The sequence below is a fragment of the Coregonus clupeaformis genome, chromosome 16, assembly GCF_020615455.1.
Source record: "Coregonus clupeaformis isolate EN_2021a chromosome 16, ASM2061545v1, whole genome shotgun sequence".
NCBI classification, from domain to species: domain Eukaryota; kingdom Metazoa; phylum Chordata; class Actinopteri; order Salmoniformes; family Salmonidae; genus Coregonus; species Coregonus clupeaformis.
In genome coordinates this window covers 16,048,779-16,066,460 of record NC_059207.1, presented here as the reverse complement: position 1 = coordinate 16,066,460, position 17,682 = coordinate 16,048,779, and the positions used below count along the sequence as shown (strand labels likewise).

The window sequence follows — 17,682 nt, the reverse complement described above, 5'->3', positions numbered from 1 at the left end:
CATTCACTACAGTTGTAGAAAACAAGGGTAAAGCATAAGTGGCCATTATCTTCCCTATACTGTCAGAAGAGGGACACTCATTGGTAGCCACCTCTGAGAAGACTTTCAGTCACTGGAGGCACACTCACAACGCTACAATTAACAATGCACACACTTGATAACTGTTTCTATGACAACACTGCATAAAGTAAATGGTGTCTTTGCTTCCCCGGCAACTGACACTTTCATTTGTTGACACCTTTATCGGAATAAACTTTCCACGGGTAAGTGAGCAATTTTCTGCCAATTTTATTTTCTAGACTTCACAATATGTTTCTCCTTTCACACAAATGATTGTGTCTCTGGAGTCTTACATGAAAGTGAGCGCAGGTTGAGCCACACAACTATTTCTGACACATTGCTCGTGTCACCACAGAACTCTGTTACCTTGAGGGCTTTCTGCTTAACTTCTGCATTAAACCGTTGAGTACTCCAGAGGAGGCTAATACAGCTAGGTTGCTAAGTAGTACTATATTAAAGGTGGCATAATGTAAAAACATGTAAAAACAAAGACATCTTAGTAAAGAATAGGAGATCACAGCCTAAAACCTGGACTGACAGTACTACAAGGTGATCATCTCCTGCTTAACGGCCCTGTAACGATTAGGCTACCCAATTACAGGCAAGGACCAGATACCCACACAGAACAAATAAGTATGTATGTGAATCCGTGCGTGTGTGAAACGGTGAACCGCACCGAACGGTTAAGGATTGGGTTAAGCTCTCATTTAAACTGAATAAATCCAAAGTAGGGGCAGGGGCTTTGTGCTGATGAGTGGGATTCACTGCCGTAAGCATTATAGCTTACCACTTCCATTGGCTGATCAGATCACTGCTCAGTCAGGACGGTGCCCTCTGGTAGTTCTGCATCAGCATATACTGTAACCTTCAGCATCAAAAACATCACCACAACACTGTCCTGACCTGTAACCTTCAGCATCAAAAACATCACCACAACACTGTCCTGATCTGTAACCTTCAGCATCAAAAACATCACCACAACACTGTCCTGACCTGTAACCTTCAGCATCAAAAACATCACCACAACACTGTCCTGACCTGTAACCTTCAGCATCATCACCACCACAACACTGTCCTGACCTGTAACCTTCAGCATCAACAACATCACCACCACAACACTGTCCTGACCTGTAACCTTCAGCATCAAAAACATCACCACAACACTGTCCTGACCTGTAACCTTCAGCATCAAAAACATCACCACAACACTGTCCTGACCTGTAACCTTCAGCATCAAAAACATCACCACAACACTGTCCTGACCTGTAACCTTCAGCATCATCACCACCACAACACTGTCCTGACCTGTAACCTTCAGCATCAACAACATCACCACCACAACACTGTCCTGACCTGTAACCTTCAGCATCACCACCACAACACTGTCCTGTAACCTTCAGCATCACCACCACAACACTGTCCTGACCTGTAACCTTCAGCATTAACACCACAACACTGTCCTGACCTGCATCCATTATGATGTCATCTCTAGTAGCTCGGCTTGACATTTCTGGGCTAGTGGGATTGACAAAAATGTTTCTTGCAGCAGACAGAATCCTGTTTCTCTGCAGCCATTGGGATCCGATTCTCAACAGACAAAACACTGATGGGAAACCCGGTAAGGCACCACCAGTGTAATAAACTATGCCGTCTCCTCCTGGCATGGTGTTTGCTGCTGGCCCTTGTAGGCTCTGAGTCTGATAAGAATAGAGCGGGGCTGCATTAACATGCAGTCTGTCAGTGAGAAGATCTCAGAGTCATTTCCCATGTCAGACAGTGTTGAGAAGGAACAGAGACATGAAGACAGCCTCTGTCAAGCAGTAGCTCCCCTCCCTCTTCCTGCTCCTGACAGGTGTTACAGTATAGTCCTGCATTATTAAGTTGCTCTGATCTGAGTCATTGAGCAAGAGAGCACAGTCATGATGCCAGGAACATTTGGTGGAAAGTCTCAGCAAGGGCCTGTTCAAAATCAAATACAAGGACTAAACGTACGGTCTGTATACAAACCAGCTGTATGTTACAAGTAGAGTAGCTATCGAATACAATGCATTTGCTGTAAAAGTTAAAATGTGGAATTTGACCTGACATTTAGAAAAAGACTGGCCCTGCTAGGCGTTCTTTTATGGCTTCAACAGTGAGTGGGGGGTGGAGAAAAGCATTGGGCTACACAGCAGGGGTACAATGGGTTCTTTGCCTTAAGAGCAGCCTTTTTTCTCTGAATGAAGGCTCTTGCAAGTCTTATCAATCTCTCTTAAAAGTAAATGCCCTATATAAAGGCTACATACTATATTGACAGAACGTATTTGAGAGAAATATGTTTTATAACAGATGCACCAGAGTGAGTGAAAGGGCATAACGTATTATTCACTCTCAAATCACAGGCTAGTAAGCTTCTATACAGACTCATTAAATAACCTTTATCGGAATAAATCAATCACATTTTAAATGAAAGATGGAAAGGAGATATGACAAGTTTTGCGATCAGACAACAAAATGTACTGTAGAGCCTAATGGAAGTGTATGGATCCAGTCATGAGGCATTTATAAGTTACATTATTCAAGAATCAATAGGTACATACAGTATATCATTAATTGAAATTACCATTGAAAAGCGGGAAATCGTACAGATTTTGACTTTAATAATAGGCTATCCTACAAGATTAGGAATTCCCTCACCTTCCAGAATGGAATTCGACATGCCTGCAAGTTATCCAATTAAGCACAAATCTCTGAGACTCAAAAAGCAGCAAACATTGTTCTGACAGCGAAGCCAAATCCTCATTCAGTCATTATTATGCACCACATCCACATTGCTCATGCCTGCCTGCCTGCCTGGGCCTACTGCCAGTAAATACCTGATATTAAAACAGTCAAGATGCCTCTGAGGACATACAGTCCATTATTGATTGTTCTATTTTGTGCTTTTCCTGGGTAAAGTTACTAGCCTACTTGTTTGGTTTCCGAATCAGTGGGCTATATGTTTATAGTGTAGAATTAATGGTCAGTGAGTCAGTCATTGAGTGAGTCAGTCATTGAGTCAGTCCATCATTGAGTCAGTCCGTCATTGATTAATTGAGCCAGTCAGTCAGTCATTCATCGAGTCAGTCAGCCACACTGAGAAATCACTAGCTTAACACAGCCAATAGAAATATGGTACATACCTTACAGTACAGTCTACAGTATCAGCCCGAATGCGTGACTATAGTCAAGAGAAAATCATAATCTTGTTGTCAGGCTCTAAAACGAAGACAGCAGCTTGCCATCAAAAAAAGGCACCAGTCTATTTCCTCTTTCTCTCCCTTAAAGATCGCTCCACTATTTCCTGGTTGCTAAAATTCTAATAGTTTGCTAAATTTCAATTTACGTGACAAAACTAGAAAGTATAGTGTAGAGCAGGGGTACTCAACTCTCACCCTACAAAGTCCGGAGCCTGCTGGTATTCTGTTCTGCCTGATAATTAATTGCACACACCTGGTGTCCCAGGTCTAAATCAGTCCCTGATAAAAGGGGAACAATGAAAAAATGCAGTGGAACTGGCTTCGAGGTCCAGAGTTGAGATTGAGGGGTGTAGAGAATCATTGTACCATCTAAACCGCTGTGAAATATATTTTACATAAACAAAAATATTGTATTGTCAGCTGTTTGAAGCTGGTGTAGAAAGCCGAAAGTAAAAGATGCAAAAACGAAACTTATGCAAGGGAAGCATAGAAAGAGCACATAGAACAGATCTACCGCTTCATAGACTTGCTTTCAATGAGAATTACAGATCTATAACACACATTTCTATGTGAATTTGGTCGGAATGCCCCAAAAGTTACATATTGAAGCTTTAAATAAAGCCCAAACAAAGACACCAGTACATACACACAAAGCCGAGAAGGCTTCAATGCGACGCAGGCTGGCCTGAGGTTCCCATGTCTCTTGGTATTAGTGTGTCTCTCTGTTACAGAGCTGTGTGCCACTGTAATTAAGTAGGCCACTGCCTGTACTCTACAGTACTGCCCTGAGCTGGAAACCTTTCCAATGGCTAACTAGGCGATGGAAGAGAGACCATAAAAACACTACGGGGGGTGGCGGCTCTCGGTTCACTGTTCTGTGCATCTCTCAGATGCAGGGCGAGTCCTTTGAGGCAAAGGCGACCCGGGTTAGCAGAACCAATACTTCAAAGACAAAGGAGGTCCATACAAATGACAATGTCACAACACAATGTACAGCTATTGAATAAGGAACAAGCCCATATTGGCCCCTCAGTCTTCTTGTCTACACCAGTTGTTCCCAACCAGGGGTACTAGAACGGCAAGCCAGACAAAATGAAATGGGCCTATTTATATAATGAATATGAATTCGGAGGACAGAAATTATTAAATATTAAAGCATTAGACCTATCACTAAAAGCTTCAGTCATACAAAAGTTATACTTAAATCCGAAATTAGTAAGATTGTCTCACCCCATGTTCAAGAATGGCCTATTCCCTTTATTCAGATTACAACCACTCACTTTCAGTTATTTGAAAAGGAAATCATCTCCCAAATATCACTATTTCTAAAACAAGCCATAGGAAGTTGGTTGCAATTTCAATTTAATCCTCCAGAAACGACAGAACAAATAATGACACAAATGTTGTGGTTAAACGAATTGATTAAAAAAAATATGTTTTGAAAAAATGTTTTACAAATGTATAATCTTCGTAAATTATATCATAGGTGGAACTGGTGGAGTTATGCATCTAACAAAAACATATGGAAATGTCTGCTCTACCCAAAATTACAACCAATTAATTGCAGCATTACCACAAAGATGGAAGAGGAAAGTGGAAGGGGGAAAAAGTAAGTAACTTGTCTGTCGGCCCTGCATTAAAGACCATCATTGGTTAAAGAATGCAGATATTCACCATAGAAATAAACACAACACAGAAACTACAAAATGTTTATTTTCAATTTACAATCTGTAGAAACAATGAGAATAGAAGGGTCCAGAACTTTTGTGAAACATCACAGCACAGTTGAGAAATATATGGCAAGTAGAAATCCAATATGGATGGTGTTAAGAGATAGATGGGAGGGGTTGAATGGAGCTGAAGGTTGGGACTAATAACAACTAATAACAACAAAATAACTAGTATAAAACATACTGTGTCCATAATAAGTATATAGGTTGAGAACTTTTGTGAAAGAGCACAGTTTGGGGGGATATGGCCTGTAGAGGCAAACCGGATGGACATCATGAAAATGATCAGAGAGGTTGAAGGTAGAGGAAGTTCAGGAGTAAAAACAAACAAAATATAATTATTGTAAAATTGACTGTGTCCATAAATTGTATATAGTATGTATAAGCTGGAAGTAGAGGTCTAGGCGTTGTTGTTCACTAGTTTACTCCAATTAAGGGAGGGGTGGTGGGTATTGGTATTTTATTAGGATCCCCATTAGCTATTAGACATAATACAGAACATTAATAGACAAAAACAGCTCAAGGACAGAACTACATAAAAAAAATTTAAAGGCACATGTAGCCTACATATCAATACATACACACAAATTATCTAGGTCAAATAAGGGAGAGGCGTTGTGCCGTGAGGTGTTGCTTTATCTGTTTTTTGAAACCAGGTTTGCTGTTTATTTGAGCAATATGAGATGGAACGGAGTTCCATGCAATAATGGCTCTATATAATACTGTACGCTTTCTTGAATTTGTTCTGGATTTGGGGACTGTGAAAAGACCCCTGGTGACATGTTGGTGGGGTAAGTGTGTGTGTGTCAGAGCTGTGTGTAAGTTGACTATGCAAACAATTTGGGATTTTCAACACATTAATGTTTCTTATAAAAAGAAGAAGTGATGCAGTCAGTCTATCCTCAACTCTTAGCCAAGAGAGACTGGCATGCATAGTATTTATATCAGCCCTCTGATTACAATGAAGAGCAAGACGTGCCGCTCTGTTTTGGGCCAGCTGCAGCTTAACTAGGTCTAGGTCAACTGGACAATAATCACGATTAGACAAAACTAGAGCCTGCAGAACTTGCTTTTTGGAGTGTGGTGTCAAAAAAGCAGAGCATCTCTTTATTACGGACAGACCTCTCCCCATCTTTACAACCATTGAATCTATATGTTTTGACCATGATAGTTTACAATCTAAGGTAACGCCAATGTCACGCCCTGGCTCTGGGGACTCTTAAATGTTGAGCCAGGGTGTGTAGTTTCTGTGTTGTGTTTATTTCTATGGTGAATATCTATTATGTGTAGATCTATGTTGGCCGGTTTGGTTCCCAATCAGAGGCAGCTGTAGCTCGTTGTCTCTGATTGGGGACCATACTTAGGCAGCCTTTTGGCACCAGTCAGTTGTGGGATCTTGTTCCGTGTAAGGTATGTTGTTTGTATGCTACCTTGGACTTCACGTTTCGTTTGTTGTTTTGTCGTGTGTTTAGTCGTTAATAAACATGAATGCATATCACGCTGCGCCTTGGTCCTTCTCGTCCGTAAACGATCGTGACAGCCAAGTAATGTAGTCTCCTCAACTTGTTCAACAGCCACACCATTCATTACCAAATTCAGCTGAGGTCTAGAACTTAGGGAATGATTTGTACCAAATTCAATGCTCTTAGTTTTAGAGATGTTCAGGACCAGTTTATTAGTGGCCACCCATTCCAAAACAGACTGCAACTCTTTGTTAAGGGTTTCAGTGACTTCCCTAGCTGTGGTTGCTGATGCGTATATGGTTGAATCATCAGCATACATGGACACACATGCTTTGTTTAATGCCAGGGACAGGTCATTGGTAGAAATAGAAAAGAGTAGTGGGCCTAGAGAGCTGCCCTGTGGTACACCACACTTTACATGTTTGACATTAGAGAAACTTCCATTAAAGAAAACTCTGAGTTCTATTAGATCGATAGCTCAGAATCCACAATATGGCAGAGGTTGAAAAGCCATAACACAGTTTTTTCAACAACAGGTTATGGTCAATAATATCAAAGGCTGCACTGAAATGTAACAGTACAGCTCCCACAATCTTATTATCAATTTCCTTCAACCAAAATCATCAGTCATTTGTGTCAGTGCAGTACATGTTGAGTGCCCTTCCCTATAAGCATGTTGAAAGTCTGTTAATTTGTTTCCAGAGAAATAGCATTGTATTTGGTCAAAAACAATTTTTTCCAACAGTTTGCTAAGAGCTGGCAGCAAGCTTATTAGGTCTACTGTTAGAACCAGTAAAGGCCGCTTTACCATTCTTGGGTAGCGGAATTACCTTGGCTTCCCTCCAGCCCTGAGGACAAAGACTTTCCTCTAGGCTTAGATTAAAGATATGACAGATAGGAGTGGCTATAGAGTCCGCTACCATCCTCAGGAGCTTTCCATCTAAGTTGTCAATGCCAGGAGGTTTGTCATTATTGATCGATAACAATACATTTTCCACCTCTCCCACACTAACTTTACAAAATTCAAAATTGCAATGATTTTCTTTTTTAAAAAAAATTATGCATGAATACGATGGCTCACTGTTCATTGTTGGCATTTCCTGCCTAAGTTTGCCCACTTTGCCAATTAAGTCATCATTAAAATAATTAGCAACATCAAATGGTTTTGTGATGAGTAAGACATCTGATTCGATGAAAGATGGAGTTGAATTTGTCTTTCTACCCATAATTACATTTAAAGTACTCCAAAGTTGTTTCCCATAATTCTTTATATCATTGATCTTGGCTTCATAATACAGTTTCTTCTTCTTTTTGTTAAGTTTAGTCACATAATTTCTCAATTTGCAGTAAGTCAACCAGTCAGATGTGCAGCCAGACTTATTACCCACTCCTTTTGCCCCATCTCTTTCAGACATACAGTTTTTCAATTCCTAATCAATCCATGGAGCCTTAACAGTTCTAACAGTAAGTTTCCTAACAGGTGCATGTTTATCAATAATTGGAAGAAGCAATTTCATAAATTCATCAAGTGCAGCATCTGGATGCTCCTTATTAATCACATCAGACCAACAAATATTTTTTAGATCATCCACAATCTTTTGTATGATCTCTTATACACTATTTTAGGCCCAGCTATTGGAACTTTGGGTTTCTTGGATATAGCCACAATATTGTGATCACTGCATCCAATGGGTAAGGATACAACTTTAGAAAATAGCTCAACAGTATTAGTAAAAATGTGATTGTTACATGTGGATGATCTTGTTCCTGTAGTGTTTGTAAACACCCTGGTAGGTTGATTAATAACCTGAACCAGATTACTGGCACTGGTTACAGTAAGAAGCTTCCTCTTGAGCGGACAGCTTGATGAAAACCAGTCAATATTCAGGTCCCCAAGAAAGTAGACCTCTCTGTTTACATCACATACACTATCAAGCATTTCACACATATTATTTAAATACTGACTGTTCGCACTTGGTGGCCTATAGCAAGGTAATAAAAATAAAAATAAAATAAAAGGATATGTATATACAGTTGAAGTTGGAAGTTTACATACATCTTAGCCAAATAGTTTTAAACTCAGTTTTTCACAATTCCTGACATTTAATGAAAGATGTATGCACTCTGGATAAGAGCGTCTGCTAAATGACTAAAATGTTAATGTTAATCCTAGTAAAAATTCCCTGTTTTAGGTCAGTTAGGATCACCACTTTATTTTAAGAATGTGAAATGTCAGAATAATAGTAGAGAGAATGATTTATTTCAGCTTTTATTTATTTCATCACATTCCCAGTGGGTCAGAAGTTTACATACACTCAATTAGTATTTGGTAGCATTGCCTTTAAATTGTTTAACTTGGGTCAAACGTTTCTGGTAGCCTTCCACCTGCTTCCCACAATAAGTTGGGTGAATTTTGGCCCATTCCTCCTGACAGAGCTGGTGTAACAGTCAGGTTTGTAGGCCTCCTTACTCGCACACGCTTTTTCAGTTCTGCCCACAAATGTTCTATAGGATTGAGGTCAGGGCTTTGTGATGGCCACTCCAATACCTTGACTTTGTTGTCCTTAAGCCATTTTGCCACAACTTTGGAAGTATGCTTGGGGTCATTGTCCATTTGGAAGACCCATTTGCGACCAAACTTTAACTTCCTGACTGATGTCTTGAGATGTTGCTTCAATATTTCCACATAATTTTCCTTCCTCATGATACCATCTATTTTGTGAAGTGCACCAGTCCCTCCTGCAGCAAAGCACCCCCACAGCATGATGCTGCCACCCCCGTGCTTCACGGTTGGGATGGTGTTCTTCGGCTTGCAAGCTTCCTCCCTTTTTCCTCCAAACATAACGATGGTCATTATGGCCAGACAGTTCTATTTTTGTTTCATCAGACCAGAGGACATTTCTCCAAAAAGTACGATCTTTGTCCCCATGTGCAGTTGCAAACCGTAGTCTGGCTTTTTTATGGCGGTTTTGGAGCAGTGGCTTCTTCCTTGCTGAGCGGCCTTTCAGGTTATGTCGATATAGGACTTGTTTTACTGTGGATATAGATACTTTTGTACCTGTTTCCTCCAGCATATTCACAAGGTCCTTTGCTGTTGTTCTGGGATTGATTTGCACTTCTCGCACCAAAGTACGTTCATCTCTAGGAGACAGAACGCGTCTCCTTCCTGAGCGGTATGACGGCTGCGTGGTCCTATGGTGTTTATAATTGTGTACTATTGTTTGTACAGATGAACGTGGAACCTTCAGCCATTTGGAAATTGCTCCCAAGGATGAACCAGACTTGTGGAGGTCTACAATTTTCTTTCTGAGGTCTTGGCTGATTTCTTTTGATTTTCCCATGATGTCAAGCAAAGAGGCACTGTTTGAAGGTAGGCCTTGAAATACACTGCTCAAAAAAATAAAGGGAACACTAAAATAACACATCCTAGATCTGAATGAATGAAATAATCTTATTACATACTTTTTTCTTTACATAGTTGAATGTGCTGACAACAAAATCACACAAAAAGTATTAATGGAAATCAAATGTATCAACCCATGGAGGTCCGGATTTGGAGTCACCCTCAAAATTAAAAGTGGAAAACCACACTACAGGCTGATCCAACTTTGATGTAATGTCCTTAAAACAAGTCAAAATGAGGCTCAGTAGTGTGTGTGGCCTCCACGTGCCTGTATGACGTCCCTACAATGCCTGGGCATGCTCCTGATGAGGTGGCGGATGGTCTCCTGAGGGATCTCCTCCCAGACCTGGACTAAAGCATCCGCCAACTCCTGGACAGTCTGTGGTGCAACGTGGGGTTGGTGGATGGAGCGAGACATGATGTCCCAGATGTGCTCAATTGGATTCAGGTCTGGGGAACGGGCGGGCAAGTCCATAGCATCAATGCCTTCCTCTTGCAGGAACTGCTGACACACTCCAGCCACATGAGGTCTAGCATTGTCTTGCATTAGGAGGAACCCAGGGCCAACCGCACCAGCATATGGTCTCACAAGGGGTCTGAGGATCTCATCTCGGTACCTAATGGCAGTCAGGCTACCTCTGGCGAGCACATGGAGGGCTGTGCGGCCCCCCAAAGAAATGCCACCCCACACCATGACTGATCCACCGCCAAACCGGTCATGCTGGAGGATGTTGCAGGCAGCAGAACGTTCTCCACGGCGTCTCCAGACTCTGTCACGTCTGTCACGTGCTCAGTGTGAACCTGCTTTCATCTGTGAAGAGCACAGGGCGCCAGTGGCGAATTTGCCAATCTTGGTGTTCTCTGGCAAATGCCAAACGTCCTGCACGGTGTTGGGCTGTAAGCACAACCCCAATCTGTGGACGTCGGGCCCTCATACCACCCTCATGGAGTCTGTTTCTGACCGTTTGAGCAGACACATGCACATTTGTGGCCTGCTGGAGGTCATTTTGCAGGGCTCTGGCAGTGCTCCTCCTGCTCCTCCTTGCACAAAGGCGGAGGTAGCAGTCCTGCTGCTGGGTTGTTGCCCTCCTACGGCATCCTCCACGTCTCCTGATGTACTGGCCTGTCTCCTGGTGGCGCCTCCATGCTCTGGACACTACGCTGACAGACACAGCAAACCTTCTTGCCACAGCTTGCATTGATGTGCCATCCTGGATGAGCTGCACTACCGGAGCCACTTGTGTGGGTTGTAGACTCCGTCTCATGCTACCACTAGAGTGAAAGCACCGCCAGCATTAAAAAGTGACCAAAACATCAGCCAGGAAGCATAGGAACTGAGAAGTGGTCTGTGGTCACCACCTGCAAAACCAGTCCTTTATTGGGGGTGTCTTGCTAATTGCCTATAATTTCCACCTGTTGTCTATTCCATTTGCACAACAGCATGTGAAATTTATTGTCAATCAGTGTTGCTTCCTAAGTGGACAGTTTGATTTCACAGAAGTGTGATTGACTTGGAGTTACATTGTGTTGTTTAAGTGTTCCCTTTATTTTTTTGAGCAGTGTACATCCACAGGTACACCTCCAATTGACTCAAATGATGTCAATTAGCCTATCAGAAGCTTCTAAAGCCATGACATCATTTTCTGGAATTTTAAAGGCACAGTCAACTTAGTGTATGTAAACTCCTAAGCCACTGGAATTGTGATACAGTGAATTATCAGTGAAATAATCTGTTTGTAAACAATTGTTGATGGTACAGTAACCACTGGTCTACACTACTAGAGACAGGAGCTTGGACATAGTTCCAAACACACCCACACAAACAAACACACCCTCAAAAGTAACAAACAGTATTCAAGCATGTACGGTCCACTGCATCATACTCCAGGATAGCGTACACACTACTCACACAAGCATGGCCACTCCAGTGGATGTGTCGACAATTATCATGCTCCAGTGCCTTGTGGTTGCCATGAGGAGGATTTCCTCTTCCTCCAGCCCCAGGCTAATGGGCAGGTGTAATGAGGGATGAAATCTCCAGACAGCGCAGTGCAGCTCAGCCAATCCCTCCCACCTCAACAAGAGCCTGTACTGTGTATGCAGGTTAAGAACCATGTAAAGCGCTGCATGATTCATAGCTACAGAATAGAGCAGCCAGCAGCCACGCTACAGACCGTTTCATTCCACTGCTCAGTGAGGTGTCACAGCCCCACAGTATGAGGGTTGGGGAGGACATCACACTGTACAGTATGTGGATTAGCTCGTTGTACAATACAAAGCTTATTTTTCCAGTGAGAATTGACTGACCTTGACACTATAGAGCGGTTAGAGACAGGAAGATAGCCAGTGCACATTAATAGCCTTGTGAAGAGTGTGTGGATATGTGTTTGTTTGTGTGTGTACAGTTCTGTTTGTGTGTGTGTGTGTGGAAGGGGTTGATCAATTGCATCTCACCTGTCATTGTCTGCGGTCTTGAAGCCCGGCAGGATGTTTCTGAAGCTGCTGTTGCGGTCCAGCTTGGGTTGGCTCTTGGTGCGTTTGATGGAGCCCTTCAGTCGGCGGCTCAGGAAGCCCTGGACAGGGAGAGAGGGGTGTCGCCGTGGCCCAGGGGGGAGGAGAGAGACCAGAGGGAGGAAATTCACTCACACTTCCCTTTCATTTAGATAAAACACAAAATAAATGGTGGAGCAGCAAGAGAAAATTCTACTGATTGAGCTCTGCCTCTCTCTGTCTCCTCTCATCCGTGGCATTCGGAGAGAGCTGTGCATTGTTATGTGGATCTCTCCTGCACATCTGCTCGCTGTGCACACACAGCAGAAGCAGCCTTGTTGATGTGCGACTCCCCTAAGTCCCTGTTGCCATGGAAACTGTTGGCGGGGGGTAGAAAAAAAGTCAGTATTCCACGTAAAATTACAGGACCGGAGCAGCCGCGAGGTGAGAGGGGAAAGCTGAGAAATGCATTTGATAGGCTGTAGAGATTAGAGAGAGATCAACAAGAGTTTGATTATTTCTAAGAAGACCCAGACCCGTCTTTGTCTCCTGTGGTGACGAGGGGAACAAAAGATTCAGCCTCCGCCACAATCATGTGCTGAGATAATGATAGTGCTGCAATCCTAAACAGTGAGCAAGGCTTCTTCCCTGTACAATTAATGCATTTCCTTAATTACTATTTGAGCAGATGGTTGAACTATAGTATTGTTGTAAGAAGACAGTGGGTGGAAAGCAACACAGGAGGAAGAGAAGGCTTTGGGTATTAAGGATAAAAGGCTATCACCAGACATTGTGACAAATAAATCCAATAACAGCTTTTCACTGGGATCGGTCTCACACTTCAGTTCCCACTGGCTCACACGCCAAACAAATGAACAGCTCACAGACATCACGCCATAGCTAATGTAGCTGCCCTGTGCACACAGATTTGTGAAATGGAAGAATTGTCGATGCTAGTCCTCACAGAGTCTGCTTCAAGGAACATGAAAATATAAAGGGTAAATTCTCTTGGAATTAATTTAGTTATTGTTACATATCATTTTACAGTCTACACTATATTTGACCATCGGCATTAGCCTACACCAATCCCCAATTAAATCACGAGCTCCATGCAAACAGAAGGGAACTCTTTAATGTATCCAAGAAATCTGTGACACTAACCAGGTTTCCATCCAATCTTTTTATGAGAGTAAAGTACATGCCGGATAAAATAATTAACGTCAGGACTGACGGAAACAGCAAATTTGCAGGTAAACTTTCCAAATGTCGACCAAACAAAATCTGCTAGACAAGGTGGGATCGTTTTGTGTCAGTAAACTTAATTATGCGAGAAATGGCAGTGGAAAAGCCTTTATGCGCAAATATTGATATAATAACAATCATATCGAAGTAAACTTGGGAGTCACGCGATGATATGGTGTGTGGTCCCCCCCACTAGCCTCGATGGGAAAGCATGCAGTTTATTCGGCTACAGATCAAATAAGTTATGATGTACTTCACAGGGTGGTGAAAGTACACGGTGATGAGCTTGATGTTCCTTTTCAATAAATATCGAGGTTCTTATTCTGGTGACATGATGATCGATGCTTGGCTGCCGTTTGACAAATAAAAATAAATCTGGCTCTTTTGTCCATAATAATCCCATCATGTTGGCTATACCCGCACTGTATCTGCGAGCTGTTGGCTAGAGCGCATGTGCCAAGACCAGAATGGGCACATTCGCTATACAACGCAAACATTCTTGTGACAAAACCATCAGTAGAGTTGATACTTGAGAATTTAGCCACAGAAGTTTTTTTATGTGCACTACGTCAACACGCACATCCTTTGGAAACACGTCTGGTGGGAAAATGTGCATATTGTTTTTATTCAGATTTTACAATTTCCGCATGAAAATCTGTCGCCAATTGGATGGAAACCTAGCTACTGACAAGTAAAATGCACAAACGGAGGGAATCATTCATGACATCACAGATATTGAACATAGCCTAGCCCTCAATGTTGAGCTGGCTTGAGGTTGGGTTGTACCGGTTTAAGTCAAGACTCACATTTCTAAAACGGTACCTTCAAGCAAATGAGTCCTTCAAAAGACCCAAACGTTTCTGCTTCTGGTAAAGAAAGTATCCCTTCCAATTATGCCAGTCTCTTGGGAGGCATTACTCCTTTCCTGCTGTAATTTGTGGGGAATTTGGGAATCTGGGCTCTCTATTCTTAGGCTTTCCCCTCCTATGACATTTGCAGAGTGACTGGGAGGCAAATTATTGATGGGGCTCAACAGAGCTGGAGGAGGGAGAGGTGTTTGATGATGCAGCTGACCCCAGCTCCCCTACAGAGAACCTCTGGCATGGGTAGGGTAGATTAGAGTGAGGTAGGTTAGGGAAGGATATGGTAGGGTGAGGTTGGGAAGGGTAGGGTGAGGTAGAGTAGGATAGGGTCTACATTTTACATTTATGTCATTTAGCAGACGCTCTTATCCAGAGCGACTTACAGTTAATGAGTGCATACATTTTTCATACTCTAGTGAGGTAGGGTAGGGTTAGGTAGGGTAGGGCGAGGTAGGGTAGGGAAGAGTAGGTAGGGCAGGGTAGGGTAGGGAAGCTCTGGGTAGGGTAGGTAGGGCAGGGCAGGGCAGGATAAGGTAAGGTAGGGTAGTGTAAGTATGACAGTGAAGGGCGAGGTAGGGCAGGGCAGGGTGAGGTAGGGTAGGACAGGGCAGGGTGAGGTAGTTGTTGGGACGGGCGAGTGTAGGGAAGGGTAGGTAGGGCGAGGTAGGGTAGGGTGAGGTAGGCTAGGGCAGGGTAAGGTGAGGTAGGTAGGGTGAGGTAGGCAGGGTAAGGCGTGGAAGGGTAACACGAAAAAGGCAGAGTAGGGCAAGGCAGGGAATGATACAGTAGGGCGAGGTAGGTAGGGCAGGGTGAGGTAGGGTAGGATAGGGTATGGCAGGGTAGGGTGAGGTAGGGCAGGGTAGAGTATGACAGGGTAGGGTGAGGTAGGGCAGGGTAGGGTATGACAGGGTAGGGTGAGGTAGGGCAGGGTAGGGTATGACAGGGTAGGGTGAGGTAGGGCATGACAGTATAGGGTGAGGTAGGGCAAGGAGAGGTAGGGTAGGATAGGGTATGGCAGGGTAGGGTGAGGTAGGGCAGGGTAGGGTATGACAGGGTAGGGTAGGGTGAGGGAGGGAGGGCAGGGTAGGGAGAGGTAGGGAAGGGTGAGGTAGGGCGGGTAAGGTAGGGTAGGACAGGGTAGAGTAGGGTGAGGTAGGGTAGGGGGTGGTAGGTAGGGCAGGACGAGGTAGGGTAGGGGTTGGTAGGTAGGGCAGGGCGAGGTAGGGTAGGGGTTGGTAGGTAGGGCAGGGCGAGGTAGGGTAGGGGGTTGGTAGGTAGGGCAGGGTAGGGTAGGTAGGCAGGGTGAGGTGAGAAAGGCAGGGTAGGGCAAGGCAGGGCGATGTAGGGTAGGTAGGGCGAAATAGGGTAGGGCAGGGTAGGTAGGGCAGGGTAGGGAGAGGTAGGGCAGGGCAGGATGGTAGGCACAATGGATGAACAATGATTAACCCTTGCTTTTCTTTTGTTTGGATTGCGGTGCTGCATGTGACTGACAAAAAAAATACATTCAGGAGTTGGGCACATAAGTAGGGCCTAGAAGCTGAACCTCAAATCAAAAGACTAACTGCTGTGCTCAAACTACAGTGGAAATTCTAACTTCAGATTTGTATGAATGAGACCGGTGGGATATCCTCCTCTCTGTTGGTGTCTCCTGCTGATTCTCACAGGGACCACCTGCTGGCGGTATTGAGTTTCTCCTGGGGCGCCAGGCCTCGTCCTCACAGTTAGGAGGCCTCGTCCTCACAGTTAGGGGGCTTCACCCCTCCCCCTCCTCTTCTGCTCCAACAAGCTCCTGGTCCTGTTCAATTAACATCACTTCCAACTCCACCCTCCCTTCCTCCCTCCCACTCCGAGCTCTGCTCAGCCCAGGACGGCCAGCCAGAAGGACACAAGATTATTTGTGGGAGGAGCCACAGCGTGCCAACACCATCCTGTATCATCCTTTGGCTTTTATTCATTGAGTGCATAATTTAATTCATACTTTATCCCATTGGAGAACATCCTGAAGAGAGACACAGAATAAGAGGGGAGATTTCTGATCTATACTTAGGCATATCCTTAAAGAGAGAGATTGTCAAATGACAAATATACAATTAGCTTTTGAGCGCATCTTACGTGAAGCACAGCACTGTATTATCAATGGTGACATATTCCTAAGGCCTGGACGTCTCTCCTATAATGGGTTATACATCACCATGCCGTAATCAGCCAATGAATCTGACTCAGGTATGAGGGAGGCGCTCAGCAGTAATGTCACCATAGTAACCTGCACCTCAGAGGACTCAGCCAGGATGGCATTGGGAGGCACCGGTGTCTGCAGAATGCCAGGGCTTTGTTTGGCTGGGAATTCTCAGTCCCGTCTCTGGTTACCCAACAAGCAATTAACAATTGATTATGACCTGTGGCGCAAGGGGGGCAAACGAGGACAAGCTGATCAGATCTCTGCTGTCTCTCCCTCCAGCATGACCGTTGGGAGCCAAAGTGCCATCAGACATTTTTAGTCATTTTTTTTAGTCATTTTTAGTCACTCCAGACAACATGGAGCTGGTTCTCTGGCACCACCAGCCTGACCTTTGGGCTCCTCCATCTATTTACCCTATTTAAACAATCAGGAAGGTCACTGTGCTTGTCAAGATCCAACAGAGGAGGACGACATGAGCTCCATCTTACATTAAAGGAAGCCCACTGATTAGCAGCATGACATCAACATAAGAGCTGTGTGTGTGTGTGTGTGTGTGTGTGTGTGTGTGTGTGTGTACCAACTCCCTGATCACCTGAGCGATCACACTTCCTATTATACTCCCAACATAAGCTCTCAGGGGAACTCACTAATCTGATCATATTCTGTTGAAGTAACATGGACCTTCCTTCCGGGCGTAAGGGACCATATTCTACCAGTCTTGCTTCCACCATTCAAAGCCGAAAATATTTTCTCGGTTGACAAAAGCATAAAAATGTGGCATCGTAGTGACTTACAGTATTTACATACAGTTGGTTTATCCAGAGCAGATGTAAAATACACATAACAAAAATCTAAAACGCAACATGCAACAATTTCTAAGATTTTACTGAGTTACAGTTCATACAAGGAAATCTGTCAATTGAAATAAATTCTTTACGCCCTAATCTATGGATTAAGAGTACAAATATGCATCTATTGGTCACAGACACCTTAAAATAAAGGTAGGGACGTGGATCAGAAAACCAGTCAGTATC

At 43.6% G+C, this 17,682-nt stretch overlaps 1 protein-coding gene across 2 annotated transcripts in view; it reads right to left on the bottom strand.

Moving 5' to 3' along the window:
- Window positions 1-17,682, bottom strand: part of dab2ipa (DAB2 interacting protein a) — a 118,968-nt gene that overhangs the window by 47,155 nt on the left and 54,131 nt on the right. For both annotated transcript variants that reach the window (XM_041900411.2, XM_041900409.2), the window contains exon 3: window positions 12,329-12,447. In XM_041900411.2, coding sequence (XP_041756345.2) covers window positions 12,329-12,447 — 119 coding nt within the window. The remainder of the gene's footprint in view (window positions 1-12,328; window positions 12,448-17,682) is intronic.